This window comes from Natrix helvetica (assembly GCF_964273705.1).
Source record: "Natrix helvetica genome assembly, chromosome: 2".
Classification (NCBI taxonomy): Eukaryota; Metazoa; Chordata; class Lepidosauria; order Squamata; family Natricidae; genus Natrix; species Natrix helvetica.
Window position 1 is genome coordinate 126174911 of NC_138552.1, and position 13603 is coordinate 126188513.

The following is a 13603-nucleotide window of genomic DNA, read 5'->3' on the forward strand; positions in this document are numbered from 1 at the left end:
TAATCTTACAGCCAGGTTACTCATGTGAAGTCTAAATATACAATACATGTCTGAATTTGCTGACATTGGCCTCTTGTTATTTTTGCCTCTTGTCTGTTTCCTCTTTCTCTTGCCATCTTCCTCTCACAAATATTAAGGGTATAATCTGAAACATACTTGGCATCATCTTTTCAGAAACATTCTTACATTTCAATGGATTGGATAAATTATAAACAAATACAACTGAAGTTCTTTCTATTCCATTCTCTTTGCCTCTGTAGACTGCAAATACACATCTTCTGCCAACTCTTCAAAACTAATCTAAAAGCCATACCCCCGCCATACTTACTCCAAAGTTCTACCCTTGCTGGTAGGAATTACTTTGACGTACAAAGGATGGGGTAAGTATAAAATTAAAAAACCTACATTACTACTTATTTTCATATTTCTTTGCTCTGTCAAGCTATAACAGTATATTGCAATTTAAACTCCAAGGAAGAAGATAAACAGAATATACTCCTCTGAATGTTAATCTATAAAAGCAAATATATTTTAGTAACTTACTCAAGTAACTAACTTACTATTTAGTAAATATTCTATTTCTCATGAATATTTAATTATTGTAGTAAAATTTACAAAAAGAGATATGAATTCCACTACCTCTGATGAATCCTTGACACAGGAAAAGAAAATGATCTCTATCATCTTTCATATTCCATCACTTGGCTAACTTTCTCTCTTTCTATAATTCATATATAGGTTGCAAATATTTGGGGACTATTAGAAGCAGATACAATAGTACTGATGGAAAGTATCAATTTCTGCCAGATGGACTAACATTTAGCTTTATAGTGAAAAAACTGGTCAGCCCAGATGAAAAATTACATTGTTATAAAATATATATTAACAATCATAATAGAGCTAGTCTGCTGTAGTGGTTAAGACATCAGCCATAAGCCAGAAGAATGTGGGTTCTAGTTCTGCCTTAGGCATAAAATCCATCTGGGTGACTTTGGGCCACTCACTCTAGTCTCTTTCTGTAGTTGAGACTCTAGGAACAGTGCAGAGAAGAACAACAAAGGTGATTAGGGACTGGAGGCTAAAACATATAACGAATGGTTGCTGAAATGGGTATGTCTACTTTAATGAACAAGGACTAGGGATGACATGATAGCAGTGTTCCAATATCTAAGGGGTTGCCATGAAGAAGAGGGAGCCAATCTATTATCCAAAGCACCTAAAGGCAGGACAAGAAGCAATGGATGGAAATTAATCAAGGAGAGGCACAACTTTAAATTAAGGAGAAGTTTCCTCAGTGAGAACAATTAAACAGTGGAACATCTTGCCTCCAGAAGTTGTGGAGGTTCAAACACTGGGAGTTTTAAGAAGAGATTAGAGAACCATTTGTCTGAAATGGTATAAGGTTTCCCGCTCAAGCAGGGGGTTGGATTAGAAGAACTCCAAGGCCCCTTCCAACTCTGTAATTCTGTTACTCTGTTATTCTCTCACTCATACCAACTCACCCTCACAAGGTTGCTATTGTGAGGAAAATAGGAGAATTATGTAGTATGGTTTATTCTCTGCCTTGAATTGTTTTAAAAAATAATAAAGGTGGGACATAAATAAATAAAGTAAAAATAAATCATCATAGTATTTACTAGCAATTGTCTTTTCCCATTAAGTTTAAAGTGATTACACTGGAGATTACACTCCATAAAATCAATGCCTGCTTTTTAGAAATTTGTTTGACTGGAATGACAAAGATTTGCTAGGAATGTATTGAAACTATGTTTTTGTCCCCCAGCACAGCCCAAACAGCTCCAAGTAACTGTTATTCAGTGGTGATTATGAAGATGATGATGTTATCCATTCAGTCATGCCTGACTCTTGGTGATTCTATGAGTCAGGTCTCTCTGCATCTTCTGATCTTGCACTGCTTCTTTGAGTTTTTCTATTCTCTGGCTGTTTTCAGCTTTGATAGTGTCCAGCCATCGTGCTCTTTGGTGGCCTGGTTTCCTTTAATCTTTAACTCTTCCCAACATAATTGCTATTTATCTCTATCAAAAAGGGCTTTTTTTTTTTTTTACTTTTACCTTATTTTCAACAGGCATTTTATTTGCTCCAATATAGCACAATTGCTCATTAAATGACTGCTTGAAAATCACAATTAAAATTGTGAAATTACTTGAAATCTTTATACAATAGTCAGATCCTAACAGATTACTAAAAGTGGCCTTGTCTCTATGGTGGTGCTAAGTCCTTTATTTATTACCACGCTATCTATGCTTTGGATTTCTACAACTTCTCAATTTCTGCTAGTTCAGTTCAGTTCAATTCAGGCCACCTTGAATTCCATTGACTCTTACCTACAGCCTATTTGCTTTGACCATTAGTAAGTAGTTCAGATTCTTGTAGAGAGCTTTAGGTTACAATAAACCTATATATTCATTTGAACTGATGGATTCCTGATTTTCTGCACTTGACAGTCTGCCTCTGTATTCAACCTAATATTTTTTTTACAATTTCCAGGAAGATGTTTATGTTGGTCTGTTACAGCAAAAACATTACAAAATGCTGTTGCCTGTAATGTTTACTGAATTAATTATGCATAGGCTTTTGTAAACTAAGTCCACATCCTCAAATGAAGTAAGTGTGTGTGTGTATGTGTGTGTGTGTGTGTGTGTGTGTGCACTCTTCTGTTGTTTTGAAAATAGTTGCTATTGATAAAAATTATTCTGATCTCACCTCTATTTCACTGCCCTCTATTTTCTCTTGTTATTACGCCTCTTTAACCCCTGGTATATTCAGTATGTAACTATTAATCTGATGTAATGTTCTGTTGTCCAAGAAAATATATGACATAAACATTTATTTCTTTTCTAAGTATTACATGACAGTTTATTTTATTGGGGACCCAAAGGGGGAGTACCACACTGGAGATGGTTACTGAATTGATAGCAAATCCCACCTTGCCCCCCCCTCAATTTGCTGCTTCCCTTGGCCCATCTTTTAATCTCATGTTCCTGATTTTCATTATGCATTTCATTGTTTATTTCATACTTTTATTATCTTGCTACTGTTATGTTTACATTTCTTTTCATTTCTGGTTTTAAGATGCCTAAAGTAACCCCATTTGTGAGATAAATAGCAAATAAATTTATATATAAACAAATATTTCCCAGAACTCTTTAGTTCTTTGTATATTTATTTGAGAATCTATACTGTGGCATTTCCTTTTTATGCTGTATATAAATTTCAGTATGGTGGAGAAGTTAGTTTGGAGTGAGTGTTATTCCCCCCTCCTCAAAATGTTTTAATTAAAGTATCTTCCTCTTCCATGAGGACAGATATCATAACCACTCCTTAGTATGTCCTAACAAGTATATATGACATCAGTGTTTGATTTTATAAGTACCGTTTAAACATGAATAAAATTTAGCTGGCAATTGCAGAATTCATGTAACACTGTTACTTAAAAGGAAATGCCAATCTTGCTGAATCTTAAACACAGCCCCAGTTGGGATATGTAATGAGCCTTGATTTTCTGCATGGCAGATTTTTCATGCCACAGCATCAACGATTCGATGCAACTTTACAAAATGTCAAACCTTTCCTCGCCCAGAAGTGTCGCCAGAGGAGGTTGGGGATGGGGATGGGGGGGGGGAGAAATCGAAATGGACAGAAAGTCTGCTTACCTTCCACCAGGGAGGTGAGTAAAGTGACATTTGCCGCTTTGCGCCTGCCGGCTGGTAAATTCAAACCAATTTTTTCTAGCCGCTCTCGCAATGATCGCCCCCCGTTTTTCGATTTGGCTCTGCAGTGACGAAAAAAGGAACGCGGGGATTTAAACCTCCGACGAATGTCAGAGAGAGAGAGAGACAGAGGGGGGGGAGGGAGGGAGGGAGAGAGAGAGAGAGAGAGAGAGAGAGAGAGAGAGAGAGAGAGAGAGAGAGAGAGAGAGAGAGAGAGAGAGAGAGAGAGAGAGAGAGAGAGAAGGGGGCTGAGGGGTGGGAGGGACCAGAGTCCTGGCTTTGGGCACCAAGATTGGCGTGCAAGCAACGAGCACAGTGGAGGTCTCGTGGTGCCACAGGACGGGAAAGAAACGCCGCCCTTGGCAAGAGCTCGCTGGGTCCGTTGCAACCTGAACCCTTGTTGTTCTTTCGGCTGCCAGCGACGCTCGGGTTTGCTGGCTGCAAATGAACGAGGAGGGAGGGTTATGTCAGCTTTGGCCCTGCTATTACCAGGAACAAACTGGCTGTTCTTGGGAAGCTGCGTCACCAGCAGCATTTAGCCGTGCCATAAGGGTGGCGATTTGTGGTTGTTTCTCTTGTAATTCTGCTTACAAAACATTCAAAAGAGGCTAAGAAGTAAAAAGACTAGGATTGGAGCTGAAGAATGGCCTGATGTGGAAAGGGAGATTATGCCATCACCCCAGCAATATAGGGCACATTTGTGAAAGTATGTATTAATGGTGTGCAATAACAAAACCCAGTAGGTTTTCTGCATGCTTTTGTATGAGAAGTGTTTTGTATAATAATAATAATTTCAAAGCAGCAACAGTAATAATGCAAGGCAACAAGTGCGACTTCAGAAATGAGGGTTTAGCACTGCCTGAAAAGATGCACTCCTATTGTAGCAGCTGCCTGGCACAGTCAGAGGAAGGATTTCAAAGGCAACATGGCTGCTAGGTCTTCATCAGGAGAGAAGGTTGGGCAGCAGGAAGTGCCTTTTAGGGTTCCATATGTGTATTGTTTTTCAAATAATAATTACCCCCTTCCCCTCTGTTTGCATATTTTTTATGGTAATTGAATGATATAATCAGAAATATATGTAGGGGACCACTGGAGATAGGGGGGATGCATCAGCAATATATTTTGGTTTTGTAAAGAACTCATTTCCAAGGCAGGGATTCAATGAAATCTAGTGGGGTGGTGAGTGGTTGATCAATTTGGAAGCATAAGATTGATCATTGACTTGGCTGACCATTGCCTGTTAGCTACAGACAGGATCTCCACTAGCATCTTCTAAACTAGAGCAGTGGTTCTCAAAGGGTGGTCGGGGGCCCTCTCGAGTCCTCAAAGTCCAATATTTTAACATTCCCCAGTTTTAATTTCTAATAGTCAAAATCAATAGATACAATAGATTGGGGTCTTCACTATGAGTTGTATTGTGTTGGGAGGGGTGCACTGCGGAGTCTCAACCAATCTCATTGTACATATATTGTGTATTGACAAATAATTCTAATTCTAATCCTCATCATTTTTAAGAATGTAAATGGAGCTTAATGTTTGTGAATCACAGATGAACACACACACACTCAGCCCTGTTCCAACCATCATTGGCCCAATGTAGCAGTTATGACAGGTTTTATATTGCCTGAGTGATGCCAGAAAAATACTAGAAGTCACTGGTGGGAAAATGATCGTAACCTTGAAAAACTAGGGAGATATGCTCATGCTCACAGCATGTAGATTTGCAAATGGTCCAAACAGTTGAGTAGCATAGCCCCAGGTATACTAGATAACATAGATTTGGAAATTTGTGATTAGAGTCTGGTTGTTTCTGCAAGACCTTACAGTTTTTCTAAAATTGGATGTGTTGATTTTAGGACAACCTTTTTCTGACCTCATGCCTTCAAATGCCACACTGAGAATTTCCAGCCAGTATATAAGAGCAAAGGCTTCTTGTATTATTGTTCTCAATGCTGTTGATCCTGGAGATAACTACTATCATGACTAATAGCCAAAGTGTTGTGGTTGAGGTACTGGATTAGGACCAGGGAGATTCAGTTTCACTAAGTGACTTGGGACCAATCAGTCCTTTAGCCCAGTCTATGTAGCAGGGTTGTTGTTGTTTTGGAGAAAATGGAAGAAATAGAGTTGTGTGTACTATCTAAAGGAAATGTCTCTGGATAATCTAATTGTATTATTGCTGTCAGGGGAGGTAAGGTAGATGTTTGTTGTTTTTAGAAATTTTGTTATATGACGGATTTTTAAAAAAATAAATAAATATCCTAAGCCAACTGGAGTCACCTGTGTTTGGGTTTGACAGCAATATATGTTTGTTTAATAACAAATAAAATTTCCAGGATGAAAATCTAAGAAATAAATATTTTTCTAATCTTTTCAAGCCACCCGTGCTAATAATCCTATGATAGATAATTCCATACTTCAGCTACGGTAGGCATTGTGAAAAGCAAATCCATTTTATTTCTGCTGCATATTCTATCATTCCACTATACTGATGATCCCAAGTTCTGGCATTCTGAGAAATATAAAAGAATTCTTCTCTATCAACTTCTTTCCTATCATGTGTAATTTTATATTTCTGTTATATCTGCTTTACTCATTTTTTTTTTTACCTGTTGATATTTCACAATAACGCTATTAGATCCTTCACTTATTCTGGTTTCCTTTCCCCCCCTATTTTCTCCAACATTACAATATCGTTTCGTGAGACTGAATGATAAGAACTATTCAGTTTTCCAAATATCGTTGCATTAAAGATTGTCAGTGAATTGATATTGGATATTTTATTTTCAGAATCCTTCTCACTGAATGCCTAGTTCTGAAATTCAGCTTTTTCACATTAAATTGATATTTTCTTTAAATTGTTCACCACAGAAACAGGACTGTATTCTTATTCTGATTTTCTATACAAAAATAATTTTCCTCACTCTCATGTGCATCACTTTGCCATTACTTACAAATGAATAACATTTTATAGTCATTTTTCCAGTTTAAAAATATCCATTCAGAGTTTTTATTAATCCCTGTTTGTTTTAATACCTTCATCAGTTTTGGGTCTTCTGGTTTGGTCACATATCTATAAGTTGTTTTTAAACTAACTGGGAAGTACTAGTCCTAATTCATTGTTTACTCTTTTCCATTGTGGAACTGTTCATCCCTATTTTATCCATTCTTTTTGATGTTTAAGACAAATACTGTGTCTATGTTTACTCAAGGGCTTTTCATGAAAGACTTGCATTCTATAAGTCCCAATAATAACATTTTGCCAATAATGCTATCATTAAAATTAAGGGAGTGCAAAAATAATCAGGAACTTACTCCTTCTTCATAGTTTCCAATCATATTCATAAATTCTTATAGTAATTATGTAAAAGAAATAAATATTAGAAATTTATACTGCGAAGAGGAACAGAATTCTAAATGATTGCTTAAGACATTTCATGCATTTGAAATCTCATCTGCTCCTTCATTCTCCACTAGTGCAATATATCCGAACTAAATGATAAATTATAAAATTCATAACCATTAATTATTTAAAACTGATTCAATTGTAACATTCAGTTAAAATTTCCAGACAATTTGCAGCATGGCTTATAACGATATTCAGAAATGCAAACAGGAACAGCCCTAAAGTGAGGAAGAATGTCATGAAGCACCTCCACCTCCATCTAAGGCAGATATACATCAGTTGACCTAAGAGACTCCATTCACAACTCAGCCGCCCTGGGTGAGCAGTAAAGATCGGACATTCGTGAAAGAGCTTTTTTGCCATTTGTTACCAATATCTGCTTAACATCTAGGCAGCTCCAAGTGGGACTACTCTTGAAGCTGAAAGATACTTTAAATGATAAACTCCACGATATTGATCTGAATTCTGTAAGACTGGCCACTTTCTTTAAATAATCAAACTGGTTATTTCTGTATGTTATACAGAAATAACCAGTTTGATTATTTAAAGAAAGTGGCCAGTCTTACAGAATTAATGAACCATGTAACATGATTGGCCTAATATATTGGGTGCCAGTGGCGATGACCTCCAGACTGTAATGTATATCTCATATGCATTCACTCTTAAACCTCAACGGCTGCTTGTAGTAATCTTAATGCAGTTTTAATCCCATCAGAAAGTACAGATTGGCCTGCCTCATGACTTACCTTCTAAGGACTCCTCCAAGGAGGGAAGCGTTTAAGCACTCAGGAGGTGAAAGGCGCCGTTGAACTTCTCCAACAGTGACTTTGTACTTGGACGTTGAACTGAGCAAGGAGAGCCTCCCAGGGACCGAACAAAACACTTCACCTGTGTTTACAGACACACCACCAAGGAAGCCATCTTTGTTCATCATCAGAGAAGTAACAGATTTTGGAGGAACTGGAACTAGAAAGAGAGGAAAGCAGTATGGGCAAGATCAGCTTGTCAAGGGAGCCCACAAAGCTCATAATTGCATTCATCCTGAAGAGTTTCCTACTGATTAATTAAAAAGGATTTCAAACTATTTTTAGAGAAGTGGCTGTTATTCATTTCATGTTTCATTTATTTATATGTTGCCTCTCATGAAAACATCTTCAGGTATCATACAACATCAAAATACATTCTTTGCATTATTTAAAGAAATAGTTACAATTAGAAATACATTAAAAAGCAATTACTGGTTTAGAATAGTAGAACAAAATCATCATGAGAAGTCAAATGATTAGTGAGTGTAAGCATTTTCCTTATGTGTTTAAAGTATACAGGTAGTTCTTGACTTATGATCACCATTACTAAGCAAGTAACACCTTATTTTGAGACCTTTTTGCTGTAGTCATTAAGCAAATCACTCAGCCAGATTCATTTTAATCCAGCTTCCCCTGTTAATTTTGCTTGTTGGAAGCTACCCTGGCAAGGTGACAAATGGCATTCAAGTGACCCCAGAAGGCTGCAATCATTGTAAATAAATGCCAAAGGCCAGAATTTTACAATGGAGATATTGTAATGATTGTAAGTGCAAGGACTGGTTCTAAGTCATTTTTTCAGTGATTTCATAACTTTAAACAGTTGTTAAGCAAATGGTCATAAGTCAAGGACTGCCTGTAATAAAAAAGACTGAAATGCTGATTCCGCTTTTTATTTCTCCCAGCAGACTAGATAACCTCAGAAAACATACATTTGGAAAAGTAATTTTCTCTTTATGTATGAGGGACCAAAGCACTTACTCTTATTGAAGACTTTACCTTACTCAGGAAGAACAGTATACAGGTAAAGTAGATATGATCGTGTTCTACTAATGTAATAGTATGTGGAAATGATCTTGGGAGACCAATAAAGAGATACTGTCTAGGGAGTAGTCAAATAAGAGAGAAGATAGCCTGCTTAGCGGGCAGAGCAAGCTCTCAGGAGGGGCCATCCCTAAATTATCAGGCTATAAAGCGATGTGGGGGGATTTTTACTTCAGACTTACAAGATACTATTAATGTAAAGGAGAATTAGCTTATCTGGTCATGTTTCTCATCTGGTCTATCTGATAAAATTAATTCAGTAGCACTTGATAAGAAAAAAAGAAAAGAAAACTTATGATTTTGCCATGGAGAAATACGGGAAATCACAGCACTGATGGGCCCCAGATTTAGATATTTATTTTTGCATTTTGAATTCCATGCTTGCATATTTGAAATTAGCAGATGTGCACATACAGGCCCATATCCCACAGACCAGGGGTGGCGAACAAGTTCGACAAAAAGAGCCAAAATTTTAAACTGTGAGAGTCAGAGAGCCACACCACGCAATGACCTGCCAAAACAGACAAACACTCACACAAAAGCATATAATTTTAACAATAATATATTAAACACATAATATAACATGCTCAATAAAGAAGAAAGCATCTTCCCATTCTTCCAAAAATGTCCTGTGTTCATCTTCATATTTTCGTTTAGCTTTGCATTTTGCCATTTTGAGTGAGGGTAAAAATCCTGCAGTGATGGTGAGGGTGTGCTGCGTCCTCCACACTAAGAACTAACGGCAAGATGTGATACAACATGTGACACACGGGCAGTGGTGGGTTCCTGCCGGATCGTGCCGGATCGCGCGCTCCCTTTCGGCGCTAAACCCAGAAGTACGGTCTTGCCCCGCCCCTGGTGACGCGACGACGCTTGCCTGCGCTCCACCAGCTCGGCTGGGAACGGAGACGTTTCCTCAGCGGAGCGGAGCGCCTGAAGCAGAGCGCCTGAAAGGGACGCAGGCTCAGCCTGCCAGGCTGCCACCACTCCACTGAAGACATTGCTGAGCAGAGAAACGTCTCTGTTCCCAGCCGAGCTGGTGGAGCGCAGGCAAGCGTCGTCACGTCGCCAGGGGCGGGGCAAGACCGTACTTCCGGGTTTAGCGCCGAAAGGGAGCGCGCGATCCGGGTTTAGCGCCGAAAGGGAGCGCGTGCGATCCGGTGCGATCCGGCAGGAACCCACCACTGCACACGGGTCCCCCCGCTCTCTGGCCCGTGCAGTTGTTTCCGAGGGATGGGAGACGTGATGACGCAGCCTGGGGGCGGGACTACGCGCTTGGAGATCTCTCCTCAGAGGTCCCTCCTCAGAAGCAGCATAACAAAATCCAAACTTGGCAAAGAGCCACAGTATACAAAATAATGATAAGAGGCAAAGAGCCGCATTCATTTTGGCCGGGAGCCGCATGCGGCTCGAGAGCTGCGTGTTCGCCACCCCTGCCACAGACTAAGTTACATACTATAACATTACAAAGATATGCTATGTTGTATATCTTAGTGGATTCTAACCTCTTACATGTTTTTCTTATAGCAATCTTTTTAGCTTAACAGTGAAAGTAATGTATACTGTGTCCCTTTTATTAGTCATATTAGAATATATTCCATATATTAGAATATTGCATAGAAAAGGTGACTCTGTTTTAAAAGTGTTTGCACTTTTTCAGCATCATGAATAATACTGTAGGCCAAATTTATCGATACTTTCCTCAGCAAATGCTGAGGAAACCCCCTCTTTCAACTTATAACATAACTGCTAGTTTTTCTGTGCCAGAACTAACCTTGATTATATTGTATTTTTAATCAGACATTTAAATATATCATTTAAACATATATTTATCAAGCATGTACCTATTTATATTGCATCTGGTAATGTTTTCACAACATTACAAGTAATAAATAGAAAACCATAAATATTTAGTTCACGACAAATAGCCCTCAACTTACACAGTTTGGAGTGCAACTTCTGTCACTAAACAAGGCAGACATTAAGTGAGTCATGTCCAATTTTACAACCTTTTTGCTGCAGAGGTTACGTATATCATATGGTCATTTAGCAAATTCAACTTCCCCCATTGACTTTGCTTTTTGGAAGTCCCCTGTGAAGGTTGGAAATAGCAATTATGTCACAGGACGCTACAACCATCATAAGTACATGGTGACTCGAATTTTGATCATATGGCTGCAGGGATACTGAGAGACTGTTAAGCGCAAGGACCATTTTCCAACTTCATTGTAATTTCCAACAGTCTTTAAATGAATGGTCATAAGTTGAGGGGATACCTGTATTTTGCTTTAGACTATAATGTTCAGAACGAATGCAAAAAAGAAAAAAAATATGATACTAAGTATTAAACTCAAAAGCTGTAATCAGTACAGTATAGTAGCTGAAGTGTTGCTCTTAGACAAGGGGATCCATTTTACGTTCACAAATAACCACAATGCATCCTGGGCAACTTCATTCTTTTTCAAATCAGCCCTCCTAAGAAGAGGTTGTTTTTGTAGGAAAAAAATTAGGGGAAAACCTATTGTGCCTTGAGCTACCAGAGAAAAGTAAGGGTGCGAATAAATAATAATAATAATAATAATAATAATAATAATAATAATAATAATAATAATAATAATAATAATAATAATAATAATAATAATAATAATAATAATAATAACAACAACTACAATCCTGTCTAAATAGGGATCTCTGCTGATGATATTGGCTGCAAAGGTTAATGTACACTGATAAAAAACGTGTTTTGTTGTAAGCTGTTTATTATTCCACTAACAAGAAAAATATCCCAAAGAGCTTGTAATTTAAATTTGAGAAAGAGAATGACCCAGCTAGATCATTTTTCATTGAATACTGACTTAATATGCCTTAAAATATTTTTTTTAATTTAACAAACCAAAAAAGCCAATATATCTCCTTTGAAAACATTCTTTTTATGTATCTATTTAACTGGGAAGGAGAACAAAGAGAATAAATTTAATTATACAAAAGGAATAAAAATTGTTTGTGGCATATGTGAAATTGTAAAATATACTGTTCATACTCCTTAAGATCCTCTTGTTTGTCAACATGTTTCTTGCAGGAACAATGGATGCTAAGACAATTGCATTAAAACAAATGTATTTCTTCAAATATGATTTAGATATAAAGCTGTCTGTGGCCCTCTCCTTCCCCTTCAAAAAAGAACCCACCAAAAACAAATATAAGCAATTTATTTCTGATGTGAATTTTATTTACAATTGAATCTTTAAAAACCCTATCATATTTGGGAGGTGTATGTATAGTTTAACAGCAAGTATGCCGATCAACCAACAAATCGCTTTAATTTATGTAAAGGCTCCCTGAATATCTCTACTCTCCTTATTTCTTTTTCTGCCAGTCATTGATAACAAAGTATTCAGTTCCTGGTATATTTGTGCATCTTTGGTAGAGTCCCAATCTATACAGAACAAAGAAATAAGCCCTTACAACAGGATTTCCAAATCTACTCCAATATCTTCATAGTAAAAAAATAGTACAGCATGAGTCCTGTTGTAAGCTGAGAAGGAAGCCCCAATTATTTAATTGGGAGTATTGACTCTTAAGAATGTGTTTAATAAACAAAATAATGAAAGTACTGTAAGATAAGTAGTCAAATATCTGCATACAAGAATCAGCGCCTCCTGGGTATTCATGCCAGAAGACAAAGTAATTTAAACACTATCAGGTGCAAGTAGTGTGGAATAGCAGTACTAGGACCTCTAAGCAGAAAATAAACTTTCTACTGTTTTGTACAAATTCTATGTAATTAGCATGACAGAAGCCTTCAATATACCCTGTGACAATTGCAGAAATTCCAGCTCTGAAAGAAATGTCCTAAATCTGAGTTCAGTGTAAGCAAATGACCAAATGGGCCTTCTTCAAAGAAAATTGGCTACATTTCTGATGTTGGTTTTCTCATTGCTGTTGATTGTGATCTCATACTTAAGTAGATGAACTTTGAGTCTTCTAGGGTGAAACTTTGAAACTTCAGCCAATTCTTTCTCCTTCCTAAATTATTTCGAGGCCAACCTCTCTGATCTCCACCAAGCATTCACTTACAAATCAAGTTCTAGGAAAAGGCACCAATATCAGGTAAGCTTTGTCCAGTTTCACTAACATATGGCAGGCATTAGGGACAGAGGAGTCAAGGGATGAAGGACAAGGGAGCTCTCAAAATGCTTCTTGCAATCTCTCCTCCAGTCTCTGCTCCTGTCAACTGGACTATTTTTATCCACCATCCTCAATATCATATTCTTCAATAGACCAGGTAACGGGCATAGAAAGAAGTGTGAAATGAATAGGAGTTTCCTCAATGCCCCTGCTAAGTCCAGTCCTTTCTTTGCATCTGTTACCTGCCAGTCAGGCTATTTCAGGACACGGGTGCAGCACTAAACCTATGTTCAGAAATAGCCCAACTGCCAGATAACTCCTTGGTAAGGAAGGAGAAGCAAGACAGAAAGAAGAAGGATCACTGAAGGTACCGTACAATCCATAGCATGAAAACACGGTCTTCAACTAATGTTGGAAAGTAAAGGTGATAGTGGCAATGAGTGACCAAGGACTCCAATTCTGATCTTGTGCCTAGCTGCATCTTGATGGAG

General features: G+C 37.8%; 1 protein-coding gene across 8 annotated transcripts in view; it reads right to left on the reverse strand.

Moving 5' to 3' along the window:
* TFAP2B (transcription factor AP-2 beta) overlaps positions 1-13603 on the reverse strand; it is a 63790-nt gene that overhangs the window by 25640 nt on the left and 24547 nt on the right. For all 8 annotated transcript variants that reach the window (XR_014174359.1, XR_014174360.1, XM_081941239.1 and 5 more), the window contains 2 exons: positions 7884-8103; positions 3675-3793 (listed from right to left, as the gene is read on the reverse strand). Coding sequence is in view for 6 of the 8 variants with exons in the window: in XM_081941239.1 (XP_081797365.1) it covers positions 3675-3793; positions 7884-8103 (339 nt within the window). In the remaining 2 variants the exon portion in view is untranslated. The remainder of the gene's footprint in view (positions 1-3674; positions 3794-7883; positions 8104-13603) is intronic.